The sequence below is a fragment of the Rattus norvegicus genome, chromosome 14 (assembly GCF_036323735.1).
Source record: "Rattus norvegicus strain BN/NHsdMcwi chromosome 14, GRCr8, whole genome shotgun sequence".
NCBI lineage: Eukaryota > Metazoa > Chordata > Mammalia > Rodentia > Muridae > Rattus > Rattus norvegicus.
Window position 1 is genome coordinate 61,207,496 of NC_086032.1, and position 13,498 is coordinate 61,220,993.

A 13,498-nucleotide genomic window follows, 5' to 3' on the forward strand; every position below is an offset into this window, starting at 1 on the left:
ACTTCGGCACATTTCTACAATGATCCTGCATCTGCATCTATAGACAAAAGGCGAAATGGCATTAACAACTGAATAACGTACACTTGCCAGGCGCTACATTAAACACTTTTTGCAGATCAATAACCCATTTGTTCTTCAAACTATATTCTAAATAAATGAAAATTCAGTCACCAACAAGTTAAGTCCCATACCTATAATTATAATCACTATCAGACTGTGATTCAAACTTATAAAAACAGGCTATGGTCTACAGACAAATCACATTCTACAAAAGGAGAACAAACTGATACCCCATATAAAACTATTATTCTTAAAACCACATTCCATCCCATAAGAATATTCACAAAAACAAAACCCAAACAGAAACTCCCATCTTCTGAGGATACTGACTTTTTACAGCACATTGCAGATATCTCACTGGGTTTTTAAACCTTTTAAACTTCAGAATACTTCACAAAAAAAAAATTCTGATTATTAATAAAATGAAGATATAATTCAAAGGCCAGTGGACAATAAAGACCTTCTTTTGCACTACTTAGAATATCTAATTCTGTTGTTTCTCCAGCCTCATTCCCTGATTTAACTTCAATTATACTTGGTACTGGAAGATTTCAAGGTAGCTAGATTCCCATTATATGTAACATTTACTATGCTCAGTAAGGATTCTGTGAGTGTTAAATGAGATAAGACTTGCAAAATTGCTGCCAAAAATCTGAGCTCCACGTCTAAATGTGAATGTTGGTACACTGTCCGCAGGCTCAGCACTGACTGTCAGTCATCAGGATATCTGCCATACAGTCACGTCCTGCATTCTCATGAGCCAATGTATCCCTTCTTCAGAGCTTCCTCCTCTCAAACTACGTACCCTCCCTCTCCTATCCACCCAACTCACATGCTCTGTTCCACTCTAAGAAACAAAACATCTATTTACCTCAGGAAACAGCATCTCCTCATACCTTTATCACATTGTATCATCAGTCTTTAAGTAGGTACAGCTCTAACAGACTTCAGGGCAGGGTATCTTCCTGATCTTGAAAGGCAAAACTTCTCACTGAAACCTGATGCCTGGTAAACCACTGAAGTTTGTGTTTGCTTACATCCCATCGTATTCCTGAAGGGGCTGCAAGTATAGCTCCTTGGTAATGAGCTCGCCTAGCACTGGCAAGATCCTGGCTACATCCCAGCTGCCGAAATTGGGGTGGAAATGTACAGCACCAAAAAATAAAAATAATCCTATTAAATACTACACTCTTTAAAACTTTAATGAGGTACGCTTGACAACCGAAGGATTCATGGCTCTTTTAGGTGCACTACTCGGTTTGATAAGGGTAATCAGGCTGGTCAATGTATCAATTATCTCACATCTGTACCTTCAGTTCTGGTATGAAATGAGACTACTCATGAAACCTCAAGTGATTTAGTAACCTCCATTCTACTATGGTTGACATTTTTAGAGACCATGGAGTATTTGCCTTTCTGTGTCTGGATTGTTTTATTTACCAGAATGCTTTCCAGGTTCATGAATACTTCCACAAATAGCAGAATTGTTCCTTCAATGGCTGAACAAACCCCACTGTCTATGTATATATGCACATATGTCATATCTTCTTTACCCATTCTTCATCAACAGATGAAGTTTTAAGTTGTTTCTACATCTTGGCTACTCTGAAAAATGCTGAAAAAGAACATGAAAGCACAGATATCGCTAAAATGTATTTCTGGTAAGCATAGCGATGTAAACAGGTAAACTACAAAATTAACACTTCTTCCCCCCCCCCCCCCCCCCCCCGAGCTGGGGACCGAACCCAGGGCCTTGCGCTTCCTAGGCAAGCACTCTACCACTGAGCTAAATCCACAACCCCGAATTAACACTTCTTATATTGTGTAAAAAATTCCTGGCCAAGTTTCTGGTTTATTGTTCCTACAATAATTTTTTTAAAGCAAACCACAGCATCTTTATGTAACTAGTTCCTCAAGTCATGGCTACCACACAACAGTAGTTAAATAGTGTTTAAAATTATATGCACATGTCCATCTGGCTTTTCCCTTTAATCTCCCTTAGTTCTTCCTCAGACCTATCCTTACAAACCTATGGTCTGAATGCACATCAGACAACAAATTCGCAAATGCAAATTACATAAGGCATCTATCACTGCAATTTAAATATATATATAAATTTTAATTAGAACCAAGAAGAAAGTAGCAAGGATTAATACAATGAATACATGTGGCAAAGCAGAAGACCTCAGAGATGACACAAGTGAGAACACCCTCCTTTAATGGAAAAGGTCAGCTGTTTACTGGTAGAGAATAATAGTAAAGGGGTGGGTCAAGATCATCTTGGGACCCAGCATCGGGTGGTTTTAAAGGGAAAGAGAAACAGTGGAGGAAGGAAAACATGGGTCTGCAAAGTGTAAAATATGTTGACTAGCAGATGAAACTTAACAAAAGGGGTGGGCAGTTGTGCCACATGCCTGTAACCCCACTTGGGAGGTAAAAGCAGGAGGATTAGGAGAGCATCTGGACCCCAAGACTAGCCTAATGAAAAAAGACTCAATTAAGCTGCAAAAAGACCCTGTCAAAGAAAGAACAAAATTCAAGCACTGAAAATCACTTGACAAACACAAATCATTGACCGTCCTTACTCCAAAGATTCTTTAATGAGATTGTTTAATACTCAGAAATCATGTAAATAGGAGATACACTGCAAGAAATTTTTAAACTAAAAACCCAGCACTTAACTCAGTAAGAGTTTCTGAAGTGTTTCATTTACATAATGGGAAGTTCAAGAAGATCAGAGAGAGGCAGAGAAAGTGAAAATAACTGGAGGCTAAACAGTTGCACAGAGGCCAAGATGTGCAACACACATAAAGACTAGCGCACATGCAAGATCTGCAGCGCACATAAAGACCAGCTCACGTGCAAGATCTGCAGCGCACACAGAGACCAGTTCATGTGCAAGATCTGCAGCGCACACAGAGACCAGTTCACATGCAAGATCTGCAGTGCACATAAACGCCAGCTCACGTGCAAGACCTGCAGCGCACACAGAGACCAGCTCATGTGCAAGATCTGCATCGCACACAGAGACCAGCTCACATGCAAGCAGCACTCAGAGAAGGCCCATCCCAGTAAACTTCTGGTCAGGCTTGGAGGCTCCCCGGGCCTATGGGAAAAGCTGGACTGGGGAGAGGTGATTACCACTGTTTTAAGAACACTCAATCCTCACTATTAACATTCTCCACCCCACCCCCCGCCTTTCCGTGTAATCTAAGTTAGTTCTCTGAAAATTACATGATTGACAAAGCCTAGCTGGAAGAAAAGTATTCTGAGGATAGTGGCCATGATGGCTGTGCAGCTGCACTGCAAGGGCCAAATGAAATAAAGCCAAAAGTTAAATCAATCATTGGCCTGGGGTTCCCTACCCCAGTAGAACTTTCCTAGTAATGAAGTTCTCTGAGGAGGAAATGTTCAGCTTGAAGAACACAATATTGAGAACTGAGATTTAGGAGAGAACCATCCTTAAAATCAGCAACAAAGAAACCAGTCAATGGAAACGTTTACTGGAAGTCAGACTAGAAAGTGTCAAGAAAGACTGAGCGTGTGTGTGTGTGTGTGTGTGTGTGTGTGTGTGTGTGTGTGTGTCACACACATCCTACAGATCCTGAGATCAGGACGAAGACAGCAAATTTGGTGTTAGAGATCATCATCTAAAACCAGGCTTGAACCTCACACAGGAAATTCAATGGGTGTTTTTGAGACAAATAATGGGCCAGTACTTAAAGACTATTGCTCACAGAGGATCCTGGATACCTCCAGCTCAATCTGGACAGTCACTCTTTAATACAGAAGAAACATGCAGACTGAAACATAGAATGAAAAGATTTATATAAACATAATATGTTACCTTTAGCTATCAGGGTTTTGGTTCATCAGACAGTTAGCAAGTGTATTTGTGGTATTTTCTTGTTAATTACTTTGTTAATCATCATAGAAGCTAAATCATACAAGTATTAATTTTGAAGTAATAAATAGGCATACTTGAAGAGAAAAAAAAGATGCCATGTTTCTTCTGGGAGTTTTAAAGGCTTGTACTAATCTAAGTCATTCTAAGTGAGATTAAAAGATAGCAGCCAGGCTCCTATCTAACCCAAGAAAGAACCAACTTTCTAAAACTGGCTTTCAGAGCCACGGAACAACTTAAGCCTTCAAGTCTTCTCCTCCTGTATTGCTTGCTAACTGCCTCCTTCCCACCTTCATCTGCTTACTTCCACCTACCCAGACTCCCTTTCTCAAACACAGGTCATTCTGATGCTCAAATATCACAGCTCCTCTCCCTCTTAATGACAGAATAGACGACTCAGAGTTTATAAACAAAACTCTCAAGTTATTCAAAATGTCTTCTGATTTGCCCTAAACACTGAAGTAAATTTACATTCTGCACAGTATGTACACACAGCATTTTATGTGTTTTCAATTATAATTTTTTTGTTTTGTTTTCCTAGTTAACCAGCAAAATCAATGTGTCAAGAAATTTTTACGAAACTTTTCCATATTACTTAGCACATGGGCTGAGAAATCCAATTTTAGATGCTGATTTTCTCTACACACACACTAGGCATACCTCTGAAAACAATTACCTTCCTCCTTATTCTTATATTTGCCTCTCCTGGAAGACTTTCATTTACCTCTATATGAAGTATACATACCAAGGCCTACCTCAAATTCTACAAAAGCTTCCTTCTTCCCCCAAAGTTTGCACTCCATTATGCTAACCAACCTTGGGGTCACCTTGTTCATATGTATAAGCATATACAACATGTAAGCTAAAAAAAAGCAAAGCTTTGTAATCAAAGAAACCCAGTTCAACACATAACATGAAATTGTGGGTAAGAGCCTGAGATCATAAGGCTTCCATTTTCTCATGTCTTCTATGAAAGTATTGCTTGACAGGGTTAACCTCCTAAAAACACGGATTCACCGGAAGCAGTTAGCACAGTATGGAACCTAGTAATAGGTTTAGTTAATGTAACTGTTATTCCCGGGCCTGTGCAAGTCTGAGTTCCCCACAGGCAGACTCTTCTTTGTTCACATTCCTAGTTTGCTATCTCTGCAAAGTATTTAATAATTGCTTGGTTGATAAAACTTATCAAATTAAAAATAACCACCTAGTTAGTTCCTAACTTGGTCCAAACTAATGAACATCAAAGGTGGTTTGCTAATTATTACTAGTTGCTATTTTAACATTCATTCAGCCACTGTATAATTTCATTACTATATGCATAAATACAGAACTGCAAGCATAATTCTGAAAGTATTCACCTCATATTAAAATGACTACCCAATATCCAAATGGTTGGTAGTTACTTATAAGTCTGAATTGACCTAAAAACATTAGCATTAATCCAAACACAAATTAAACCATCAGCAAATCATCTCTACATTTATCCTTTTTGTTTCAAAGACCGCTAAATCTTAATCCCTCATTTCCAATTGGCACTTCTGAGTTCTCCTGGGCTATAAGATCATCAACAGCGACCCGTGGGACTCCTGAAAGTCTTATAAAGACTAGCAAGAAATGGGCTGTTTCTAAACAAACTTACAGATAATGTTAAACATGCAGAATAGATGAAGCTCAAATAGACAGAAGCAGGTTTTTTAGTCCTGTGGCTGACTATTCAACATAAATGCAGCAACAGCCAAAGGAAACAGAACAGCAGGAAGGCATCAAAAGAAGATTCTGGAAAACAGTCTGCTGTCACAATGTAAGCAGCAACACAGGCATGACTCAAGGCGGCATGTGTACAGCACACCCCAGCCAACCACTCAAAAATGACATTCACAAGGCAGTGTCTATGGGATAAGTCCTAGGAATGCGAGACGAGGGACAATTAAAGGATTGGATTAATATTTTTCCAAAGATAATCTGAAAAATTCCCAGCTAAATTAGTCAAAGCCCCACAGCGTAAGCGTTTTTAACACTTCTGGATAAAGTAGCCCTTCAAAATGGTAGTACACTTTGAACTAAGAATAGTGGGTTTTGTTGAGATTTTAATACATCTAAAAGACACACCTAAAATTTTTCATATCATACTCCTATAATATATCAAATAGATGAAGTGATAAAATAGTTATATAAGCACTAAAGAATGTTATTGTAATTGATTAAAATTATAGAGTATTTTAAAGCTAATATTGGTTGCGTAAAAAATCTGAAACAATTAGCTGTCTGCATATGTGTAAAAAAAAAATACTATTCAGTTACTCTACATATTTTTCCAAACTGAGCACTGAGCTTTCTGCACACACGCACACACACACACGCACACACACACACACACACACACACACACACACACACACACATTCAGAGACAGAGAATGAGGCAGAGAGAGAGCTTGTGTACTTTTTGCCCTTCCATGATTTCTCAGAAACCATTATTTCAATATTTTGCTGAGCTCAACCATTCCCCACTGTGTCAAACCATTGATGCTGTATATGTTAAACATAAAGTGCTGATTTAGAATATAATCTGTCTGCTTCCAGTCATCAATCCTTAATCTGAATTAGGTTTCAATCATGGGAATTACTTTTTTAACTAAAAATATATACATGCATATACACACATACAATTTAAATGTTTTACTATGTAATACTGGTTCTACATTACTAAAACATTTAAGACAATGGACCTATTGATTTTGATGGTATCATTGCCTATCTCTGCAAGAATACTTTTTTTTGTTCAAAACTAAGAACAAGCCAGACTTAAAGACAATTTGTTTTTAAAATACACGAACATAAAACCCTTGGGAGGTAAGCTTCAGTGAAAAGGTGTGTTCTAGACTGAGGCAAGTTCCTCAGAAGTTCCTAACAGCTAAGTATTAAAAATACTAATCTGGAGAGGAAAACAGAGAGCGGGGTGGCCGTCAATTTACGAAACTACTAAACGTGCCAACAATGGAACAGCCACTTTCACAGGGAAGCACCGAGAAATACTGTATCCCGGTTCTTTCACAAGTTTTCAAATTTCAAAATCCACATAAAATGTAGCTCTCTCCTATGCCCATGTCTCTATCCATCCATTAACACAGTCTGGAATGTAACAGGGTTTGTCTGTGGCTCCACTCCCTCAAGTGTGAGGTGTCACCATCCTTTATGTCCCAGGTTTAACAAATAAAACAAATGGAACCATAAAAGAAAATTACTCACAAAAACTATTAAACGAAAATGGGCCCTACAGAGGTCGTACAACTCAAAGCAATTTTCAACATATTCTAATTTCACCAGTGATTTTTCAATCTACATTTCCCTAAACACCAGCCCTACTGACTGTATTTTCATAAACTTATTAAAATTCTATTACTCAACTTAGATACTGTGCAGTATTATAATCTGAAACTTTAAGTGGAAATGTTTAACTTTGTAAAATTACTATTCGAACATAAGGGGAAAAAACTTGAGATGAACAGAAATAATTCTGAGGCCAACATTTCAGCAACTTTACTTAAAAGCACTGCAGCACAACTTCACTTTGTGTGATGACTTTTCCCACTAAGAATCACCCTGTCTTTTCAACTGTGCCATAAATAACTACAGAGAAAATTAAAAGGGTTACAGCTTATTAAAATTCCATCTGCGCTTATTTCTTGATGTTCTCAGTATAACATACTTGTGAGAATAGTCAATAAACACCAAGTTCTAAATCACGACTTTCTGCCAATCACATTTGTTAAGGCATTACGTAATTGTCTACTAATTAAACATTTCTACCAAAACAAACAAACAAACAAACAAAAAAACCCTACACTACTATACCTCTTAGAAGCCAAAGTAATTCTTTTCCACTCCTAAGGGAGACAATAAGCCCTCAACCTACCCTCCTACTTAACCAGTTTATCACTGTTCCCTTCTTCTACACTTGCCGTATTTTGAGCATGAAACCATCCAATATATCCCTCCATACAGTACTATGTCCCTAAAGATGATTCCAGAATCCTTTATCCAAGGCAGTCAGTGATGACTTGCCTGTTTCAACTGAACAGGATTTGGTAAGTTTTTTGAGTACCTTAAGTAAGCTGACCATTATGTTCTATACCCTCCGACTTCCAAAGTGCCTGACAATGCTTACCAACGTCCTTCTCTCTGCAACAGGAAATAGCCTGTCACAGAACTCTAGAGGAAAGCTGCTTAGATCTCTGAAGACTCCTGAACACTTCCCAGAGCAGCTGTTAGTGACTACTAGACGCCTGTTGGGCTACCACTGCAGCTAAATTAACAGTGAATCGCCTCGTTTCTCTTTAATGCTATTCTTCCAGAAAACCTGGAGATCTACCTTAAAAATAAACACAGCAGGAAGAAAAATAAGTTACTCTAGCTCCACCACTTTGCCCCAGGAAATCATTTCAAGACCTTTACATCATTGCTTAAGCCACACCAGATCAGTTATATAAGACAATGAAGGCTTTAAAAGCATACAATTTTCTACTTAATCTTACCAAACGTATTTGCAAGTTTTCAGTAAGTGCTAGAACGTTCTGTGTTTGAAAAGATACTGGTGCACTCCATCAGAACTGTGCTGCACAAATCCACGTCACAAATATCCTGCACTTGGTAAATTTTAGGTGTGTTTCTGGTTACCTGCTGCGCTTTCTGCACCCGCTGTCACCCAGTGATGCTCTCAAACAGCATATACTTCCCATCCCTTAAAACGGCCTCGTACCCCCACAAAAACACACCAGACTTTGACGTTTCTTCATACTAACACGGAACCACCAGTGCCACTAGGTGCTGAGGCTCTCAAAGAATCTCTTCAGCAGCTTCCCCTGGGACAGGGCGCTCGCCGGGCTCTCAATCGGTAAGAAGCTGCCAGCTGCCTTTGCAAAGGCAGCAGAGGCCAACTCCATACCGCATTGCTGCTACGGCTGCTGCTGCCGCCTACTTTATCCGACTGCTTTGGGAAGAGGGGAAATGAGCCCAGTCCCCTACAGACCCCAATGGCCCCTTCGGCAACACGAAAGAGAAACCACTGCATTGCTCAGCTGGGAAGCTCGCAGGAGCCCACTAAAAGGCGAAGAAGCCACAGTGGAGGCGCCAGTCGGTGGACTAGGAAGGCGTCCGAAGTGCGACGACCGGCGCCAAGGCAACCGCGAGGCGCCCCCTCGGAGATGGGGTCCTGCCGGGAGTCCCGCCAAGCCTGCTCGTCGCCGCGCCGGCCTCACCTGTCAGCAGCGCCTGGCGCTCGCCGGCAGCCGCAGCCGAAGGAGACGCAGCCGCTCCGGCCGACCCCGACGCGCGCCGCCCGCGGAGGTGCCGGGGCACCAGGTCGCATCCGTCCGCCACGCCGGCCACCAACAGCCCGAAGAGCAGCATTGCTGCCCAGCGCCGTCGGGAAGGGCGGCCCAAGGCCCGGCCGGGTGCCGCGGCGGGAGGAGCGCTCACAGGAGCCGCCGGGCACTCGCTCGCCGCCAGCTGTCCGGGGCCCCGTCGCCTCGGAAGCAGACTCCCGCCGGGTGCTAGCCCGCTCCCTTCACCGGCGGCCCGCGGAGCTCGGCACCCCGCCGCGTTCATTGGTTCCGGTTATTTAAAAAAAAAAAAAAGTGGGGGAGCGCAGTGGTACGGCGTCTTCCGACCCGGCGCGACACCCGCGCAGCTGCCGCGGCGACACCGGGATCCGCTGCTCTGGCGCGGCCAAGCCCCAGCCCAGCGCCCGCGCCGCCGCCGCGGCGCATCCCCCCGCCCCCTCCGGCCGGCGCCCGCCGTAGTACCACGCTCGGCCGGGACACCTCCCTCCCCTCACACACTAGCTCTCATACCAATCCCCCGCCTCCCTCAGCGCCGCCACTGCGCAGGCGCGATGCGGTGGTACTGCGCGTGCGCGGTTCTAGACCCCGCCCCTAGGGGCGTTTCCAGACTGGTGGGCGGGGTGCGGGACAGCGGCCCAGGCGGAGCTTTAGGAGCCAAAGAACCAGAGCTGGAGGAAGGCCTGTGTCTCGCCCACGCAGTGATCCGATGATGGGCAGCCTGGGGACCTGGATAAAGCCAGTCGACGTCGCTGATACTCTGAGTGCTTTACCCGGTGGGACAGAAAAAACCTTGCAGTAGGAAACAGCGGCCCCCCAGACTTGGATGTTGGTGGGGCTTACCAGTTGCCAGCTTTGTAGAAGGGAAGGGTTACCCAGCCTATCCTTGTATTTACTTTACAAACATTTGGCAAAGCGCTTACCTTGTGCCAGCGTGCTAGGAATTTCTCTAAGCAATTTACAGTGGCATAGTGTAACTCATCCTTCTCATCGCCATTTTACAAGTGACAAAATCCAAGCCCTGAAATGTTAAGATAGCTTAACCCACTGACCCATAGCTAGTAAGTGGACATGGCCCGATTTATCAACTACTGGATGGAAATGTTCAAATAATTTGCTCTAGCTTTTTACTATTCTTCTTGCTGATATTGCGGGCAGTCATCGCCATTTTCCTCACATCCCACGCCTTCTGTAAACGATGCCAGCTGAACAGGTTGCCCCAACTACAACATAGACCTGACCATTTCGCTTATCCGCAATGAAGCAAAGTTTTGTGCATTCTTACAAATTCTGCTCCAGACAGGTTTAATTGGTCCAAAGGGAGGAAATAACAGAATATGTTTTGTCCAAGTAATTGCCATTAGGACTATGTTGTTGTTATTGTTGTTTGTTTTATTTTTTAGTTTTTTTTTAATTGTGGTGGGAGTGCCTAGGATATGACCCATGTGAATGGCACTCAGACTGGAGCTACATACCTCAGAAACCCATATCAAAGCATTTCTTCAGAAAACTTTTGAAATGTAATAGGAGGTGTTAAACACACATACATATTTAGGATCTTGTAGCTAGGATTGTTAAGAACATAGGTCTGGCTACTGTTGGATTTCACTGTCGGCTTGAAGTTTAGATTATTTTGTTCCAGAAGTCAAATTAGCCTCCAAAACAATTCTTTAGGAAACTTGACCAAAAGAACTTCAGATATCACTCATAGCAGAAGAGGCAGATACACACTGCAGAAAAGAATCAGGAATAATAATGAGGCTAATCGACCACAATTATTTCTTGGCATTCTTCACTGGAGCATCATGTTGGAGGGTGAGGCAGTTCCTTACAGGGCAACAGTAAGATTCTATTTTGCTTGCTGAAAGGCAGTGAAGTCATGTGTTTGCTGAGTAGACAGTACTGCTAGGCACCGGAAAACCAGGAAGTAAACAAGTTCTTTTCCTACTCTACAGGAGGCATCACTTAATTCATCAATATTTACTGAACACCTAATGTATGCCAAGCAAAGTATTATACGGTGGAGTATTATATTCAGTAGACAAGGAAGCACTTGAAAATGTCAAATAAGTCAAAACTAGAAGCTAGAAGATTACTAACAGTCCTTTCCTAGAGAACTTTACCATCTTGGATGGGAGATAAAATTTGTCTATTAAATAACTATAGGTTCTTACAAGGTTATGACAAGGAATCAATTACCAAAGTGAGTGGTACAAACTGTGTACAGCAATAACAATATAAAGCCAGGAAAAGTTAGCAATCCACTGGCCTGGGGTTCTTTAAACAAAGATAACATACGATTTCAAAGATAGGGCACAGGCACTGAAGCACAGTATTGGATTCAGAGTCATAAACGTTTATGTCTCTCTAGTGGTGGGAACCACCATTCACTATAGAGGCCTCTCTCAGAAGGACGCGGGCTAGAAACTATCATATATATCTATTTTATGGGTACCGAAGTTTCTGACTATTAAACTGAGCAGCCATGGTGCACACTGTTACTCAGAGGAGTATGCTGCCCCACTGCATCATAACGTAGGCCTAACTAACAGGCAAGTCCATTACATTGAAGAAAAAAAATATCCCATCCGTAGAATTACAGATACAGAATTTTACCTGCAAGCCACACATGAACACAGGGCTTGAGGGGTGATAATCACATTCTCTTTCCCTAACAACCTAGAGCTTCCTGCCTGCCCTTCTCTAGCCAAATCCCATCAAAATCTTCCTGAAACCCCTCTCCCTTGGTGGCCACCCTACTCCTACAGTCCAGCCTCCTCCTTTTAAAGTCTAAACCTCACAACTTGTCATTTGTTTGCAAAATGTGTTCATGCCCTTGTTCTAACAAAGCCTTGACTTCAAGCGTCTGATGGGCAGCCTTGAACTTTGTTATCTGACCAACCTCGTAGAAATCTCAACTCTTTTCACTCAACTCTTTTCAGTGTGACGCGTAGGCAAGTTAATTAGGAACCCAATTATACCTACACAACAGAATTATTGGTGGTTGCAGTGGAGTGGAAAAAATAGTAACAAAGAAAGCCTTCCCTGGGTGCCTGGCACCTAGGTGCTTTGTACTTAGTGACTCTGGCCTCAGGCTCTGGGCGTGTATGCTAAACGTTAGGATTAAACGCATCACACTTTGCCTATGCTGTTCGATTCTGCAGATGAGCCCAACTCTCAGTGCACGCCCAAAGAAGAAGCATTGCACTGGTTCCTCCCCATCCCTGAACAAACCCTCCTCATCCTCTTCCCTTACAGCCCCACAGCCTACACAGCCTGCCTCGGCTCCAACTAGGAGAACCAGATCTCCGCTGGCGAGCTCAGGAGCCTCCCCGCAGCAACGCGCATGCCCACGGACTCTGGCGGCCGCCACAGGTGCGCGACTCTGGCTGGCACAGAGCGCTCCCGAGTTCCGTGGGCGGACCGTCCGCGCGCGCCCGACACCCGGGCGATGACATCACCGCGTGGGCGGACGCAGTGGCTCTGGAAGGGAGCTCCGTGGGCGTGGGGCGGGATGGAAGTATCACCCAGGGGAATTCCGGCTGAGGTCCGGCCTGCCCACAGCTTCCCCGGCCTGACTGTGACCCCAAGGAGTGGGGGGGGTTCCTGCCACATCAGGGTAGAGGAGCACGATGGGCAAGTGCTCTTTGATCACCCTTCTTAGATAGCTCCTGGGGAAAGGAAAGAGTCCTCTTTAGTGGAAACCCGGTTATGAACTGGGCCACTTTCATAGCTTCCTAGGAAATTAAGGTCCTGAGAACTTTGAAAAACTAAAAGTGATTACAGCTAGTAGGGTTTCAAGATAGAAGCAATGAAAGTTACCGAGTATGAGTATAGTCTTCAAGTCGTGGAGTTCATTAAAGCACTAAAAGGGGGTGGGAGGGGAGAGTAGTGAAAGTTGATCACTAGTAAACCACTTGCTACCTCAATCCACAATGAACAAGTTATGCCTCACCCGGCTTACTGGGGGTGGAAAACCTTAGCATCTTTGGGAGTGAAGGAAGGAAGCTTTCCTAAAGCCACTCCACAAAAGAATGTCAAATTTACCCACCAAAGCCAAGTGGATCGGTGTTTCGTGACGTGATTTATTGCTAATCAAAATGAGTTTTCTCTGTGACTGGTAAACTTGAAGTGGTACGTGAGAGGTGTTGATATCTCTGATAAGTGGTAGTGCCTGTGGTAGGAACGGTATTGGC

General features: G+C 43.1%; 1 protein-coding gene across 2 annotated transcripts in view; it reads right to left on the bottom strand.

Moving 5' to 3' along the window:
• The window catches only part of Stim2 (stromal interaction molecule 2), a 125,732-nt gene extending 115,946 nt beyond the window's left edge, over nucleotides 1-9,786 (bottom strand). Inside the window, exon 1 of one of the 2 annotated variants that reach the window (XM_039091560.2) lies at nucleotides 9,222-9,786. In XM_039091560.2, coding sequence (XP_038947488.1) covers nucleotides 9,222-9,570 — 349 coding nt within the window. In that variant the 5' untranslated portion in view covers nucleotides 9,571-9,786. The remainder of the gene's footprint in view (nucleotides 1-9,221) is intronic. The other variant, NM_001105750.2, reaches the window with a different exon arrangement.
• Nucleotides 9,787-13,498: the final 3,712 nt, after the last annotated feature.